The sequence below is a fragment of the Solanum dulcamara genome, chromosome 9 (assembly GCF_947179165.1).
Source record: "Solanum dulcamara chromosome 9, daSolDulc1.2, whole genome shotgun sequence".
NCBI lineage: Eukaryota > Viridiplantae > Streptophyta > Magnoliopsida > Solanales > Solanaceae > Solanum > Solanum dulcamara.
The window spans coordinates 21,618,811-21,623,260 of NC_077245.1; the positions used below are offsets into that span (position 1 = coordinate 21,618,811).

A 4,450-nucleotide genomic window follows, 5' to 3' on the forward strand; every position below is an offset into this window, starting at 1 on the left:
CAATTTTTTTTAAAAGCTCTATTTAAATAATCCAAGAAGAATTTTAAAAATCCCCCCTCCTTTATCTTCTTCTTTGAGACCCATTTTCCCCTTGCACCGGCGTCGATGTCACTGCCGGCACCGACAACACCAGTACACTAGCCCGACCACTTTCTTCTCCTTCATTGAATTTTATGCTATCACTGGCATCGTCATTACATCATTGCTATCCACCCAAGCTAAATACTCATTCTCTTTCATTTTGGTAGCATCAAAACCTCCTATTTATTTCCTTCTTCTTCTTTTCATTAGTAAAGATTTATCAGAATTACAAACAATAATAACAAACGTTTTTTCAAAAAAAATCAATTCATAATTTTTTCACCAGAATAAATGGAACTTCGCCCGAATATTTGAGATGTAGATCGAACTAAGAAAAAAGAAAAAGAACAGTAGAGGGTGAGAGAAAGAGAGAGGTAGACGGGACAGTGGGGTGTGCGTGTGTGTAAGAAGGATGATGGAAATGGTGATGAGGATAATTGCACGAATGGGAATATTGGGTGGGGAAGAAGACGATTATTTGTCATGTGTGCATTTTGTGTCTAATAAAAATAATTTTTGAACAAATAAAATATTTAATAGGCACATCAATAAATTAAGGTGTTAAATTAAAAAATACGGACAACTTTAAGTTCCGCATATGACTTCCAAAATATAATATTATCTTGGTTAAGATAGCATAATCAAATTGAACTCTGTGCATTTCAAAATTGTATATATGTATAAGTCTAAACCTTTTACTTATGGAGAGAGATCAGCTTGCTCATTTTTTTAAAAAAAAGTATATATATATTCTTTTCATTAATTATTATTATTCCTTAAACATTCATGAATCATAGTAAGAATCTGGTAGTATGTTTAAATTTTGTCCTTTATAAGTATCTAAAACTTTAGTCAGAAAGGAGGTTTATCATGGTCTCAACTTACATCAACATGATTTTCATTTTTTTTTTTGGTTTTTGATTCGGTATTTGGTATTCATATTAGAGTCCGATTAAATTTGGATTTGCGCCGAAAAGTCCCACATTGAAGGGTAAAGCGTTTCCTAACAAAGGCGACTTTGCACCCAAGGGGACTCAAACGCGAAATCTCTTGGTTAAGGATGAAAGAATACTTACCACTCCACCACATCCATTATTGATAGCTGATTTTCAACTTTATATAAAACTACAACTAAAAAAAAGGACATAAAAATACATTAGTATTAGTTTGAAAGTGGCATAGCCTTTTCAAAAATAATTAAACTCAAGGAGAAGACAGAGGGGAAGTTATTGACACATGCATTTTCATTCATTTGAACAAAACAAATGAAAAATATTGTTATCACATAACAAGAAGGAAAACAAGGTATCATCCTAATTAATTACTACAATGTGACTAGAAACCTTTGTAAATGACAACAAAGCAAGGCAATATAGCCTTAGGATTAAAAACATACAACTCATCCAAATTGGAATAAACTCCTGTAGCTCCAGCAATAGAATCATACTCCTCCAAATTATTATTACTATTATTGTTATTTCCATCCAATTTTTTCTTCACTCTTCCTGCAATTACCCTGCAAACTAACATTGCCCTCTTCTCCTCCTCCTCATTTGACACAACTCTCACGTTGTCGTGAGCCTTCCCGCTCGTCGCCGTCGTCAATATACCTGCACCGATTTAAAATTACGGATTCTAGCCAAAATATACAAAAAATATATACATCGATCATGTATTTTATACTTAATAAACATATACATTTGTTAACTATCACTTTTCCGTGAGTTTCATACCCCTAGCTATACACTATTCTCTTTAACTACCTAAACTAATATTATATCATTTGTATTAAAACATACTTCGATGATGAGTTGACCAAATATTTGTTCTCAAGCGACAACAGATGCATGTAGGTCAACTTAGCATCGAGAGTTGTCTTAATACAAAGAGAGTGATAGTTGAGTTATGAAACTCAAGAAAAGATGAAAGTTTAAGTAGGTAAATAGAATAATGAATGATTGAGGTATGACAAATCTCGCAAAAAAAATGATAGTTTAGATGTGATTTTGATCATAAACTCAAAAATATATATAAAGAAAGTCGATCGATTTTCGAACAATAATTAATAGTACCGTTCTTTGTACCATGATGGGTAGTAGTAGCTAGCTTGAATCCATTTTTGATGAGAGTGCAAACGTTACAATTAGGGAGAGTGCACAAATTTGAGGAACCATTTAGACCAAGTGAACACATGAATGTTGTGCAATGGAACCTTAATAGCTCATTCCCATCTGCAATACAACGTGGGTGTTTTTTGACAAGGTTAGTTGCCTTAACCTTGATAACCTCTCTGTATTCCTCAAATCTTGAAATAGTTGTAGGAGTATTGCGGATTTTCAAGATTCTGTCGATCTTGCATACTGGGGTCTTTTTGTTCAACCAGCTTGACTGAAATATGATTTCCACTATGTTTCTACTTGTGTCCTCTGGACCCAATTCAGATACTGCCGGCCAATTCATATTATTAGTAAAACTTTCAATTGAATATACTAGTTCAGAAATGAAGGGTACATCTAAAATGAAAAGAAGAAGAAAAAATTGGATAGCATGAGAGGGTGGAATTAAGTGCAGATTATTTACTAGTATTAATTAGTAGGAACTTCCTAGGAAACTGGTGATACAACTTTAAATTTTTGAAGAAATGACATAGGTATATATTTGATACTCCTCCCGTTTCATGACCTACTTTTTTTTTAGTTCATTTTTAAAAAAATGACTTTTTTTTCCAACAATTTTTTTATATCAATTTTCCACATAACATGTTTAAGATTACAATATTAAAGGACGTGTTGGTACAAGAAAATGATGCGAGAACCCGTGGTGAAGAAATAAAGAGATCCTTCTATATCGAAATCTCAGTTGAGAAAATAATAGGAAAATTCCTGGATCACCCGTGGAGAAGAACCAAAACAGAATGCTTCCGCCTACTCAAAACTAAGAGGGGATGCCGCCTACTACTAAAATCTCGATTTTTGCAACAGTTGCGTTCTTCTATGCAAGAAGAACGACTCAGAAAGAACAAAGAAGGTACATTTGATATATCTTTAATTTTAAATCACAAAACTCAAAAAAAAAATTACTTTCTTAAATTTCATATCAGGTTAATATAGGTCACTCAAATTAAAACGGAGTGAATATTAAACATTGTGGAATGAGTACTATACAATATATTGTTTGAAATATTTATAGTGACAACAATTGTGACTAGACTCACTCCCTGCCCAAAAACTTGTAATAATATAAAATATGCCAATCAGCCAGAGGGAGGCAAGGGTCATGGAGTTCGAGGTGACATAGAAAAGTTTGACTAAAGAATTGAGGAAAAGAGATTCCTTTTTTAAACTAAAGTAGTAACCATTGATGAAACAGAGGAATTAAAATAAAATAATTTTTAGTAAAGAAATAGTAGTAACATACCAGCATGTCTAACAGCTTGATGAAGTTCCAAAGTCTCAACTTTCATAAAGATATGTCCACATTCACCACAAATATTTGATCTCAAAGAAGGGTCCCCACTAGCTATTGGATCAACAACCATTCTACATTCATAGCAACCTGAAAGCTTCCTAAATGGCATTCCTCTAATCGACGCTGGTGAACTTGATAGTAGTGAATACGACGAAGCAGAAGAAGAAGAAAAACTACTAGTGCCATTATTTTTACGTCCTTTGGGAGGCGATGGCGATGGCTCAGGCCTATGCATGACCTTTGTGTTACTACATATGGAGCCAGAACACTTCATTTTCTTGCACTTTTTGTTGTTATTGTCTACGACAATGCGTTCACCTTCATGTTGACCTTTAGGATTTTTCTCTTCTTTCAATATTACTTGCTGCTGGTTGTCTGGCCTTGCAACTTGTAGATGTTTACAAGTAAAGAGGCTTCTTACAACTGCCCATGAATGTGGTTTCTCTTCTTTTTTCTTGCTGGTTTTGGAGTGCTTAATACTGGGATTTCCTCTGCTTTTGGCCATGGCAAAGAAACAGAGACTGTAAAAGGGTAATGTGTTGGTTATTACAAGTAAAAAACGATGAGCATCTCTCTTTATTCTTTAGTCTCAGAGCCAGCCAGAGGGCTTTTTTATTTTATGTGTGCGCTTTGGAATAATGAAATGTGAAAACAGGTGGGGGAGTGGAGTGTGGAGTAAAAAGAGGGAAGAGTCCTTTTCTTGTTATGCAGAATTCTGGATTGTGGTTTTGTGGACCTTGCTCATTAATTATTATTGAAAATAAATTTTTTATCTCAAAAAAATAGGAACAGGGTGTAGTATATTATATTCTCTCCATAACTCATAAAATTACATTGAGTTTAGGATTGTTATAGTTCATTAATTATTACTAGGTCTATAGAGTTGTTGGTCTCTTTAACA

General features: G+C 33.8%; 1 protein-coding gene across 1 annotated transcript; it reads right to left on the minus strand.

The window, feature by feature from the left end:
- Nucleotides 1-1,347: 1,347 nt before the first annotated feature.
- Nucleotides 1,348-4,220, minus strand: LOC129903016 (uncharacterized). The gene is made up of 3 exons (XM_055978492.1): nucleotides 3,499-4,220; nucleotides 2,154-2,525; nucleotides 1,348-1,691 (listed from the first exon to the last, which is right to left on the minus strand). Exons 1-3 carry the CDS (start codon nucleotides 4,052-4,054, stop codon nucleotides 1,417-1,419), a joined length of 1,203 nt encoding a protein of 400 aa, XP_055834467.1. The 5' UTR covers nucleotides 4,055-4,220; the 3' UTR covers nucleotides 1,348-1,416.
- Nucleotides 4,221-4,450: the final 230 nt, after the last annotated feature.

Coding starts and splice junctions, on each gene's coding strand:
- LOC129903016 (XM_055978492.1), bottom strand. CDS start 4,054: ATGGCCAAAAGCAGAGGAAATCCCAGTATTAAGCACTCCAAAACCAGC. Junction 2,526..3,498: donor TCAAGCTGTTAGACATGCTG/GTATGTTACTAC, acceptor ATTGGCCGGCAG/TATCTGAATTGGGTCCAGAG. Junction 1,692..2,153: donor CCATCATGGTACAAAGAACG/GTACTATTAATT, acceptor AAATCGGTGCAG/GTATATTGACGACGGCGACG.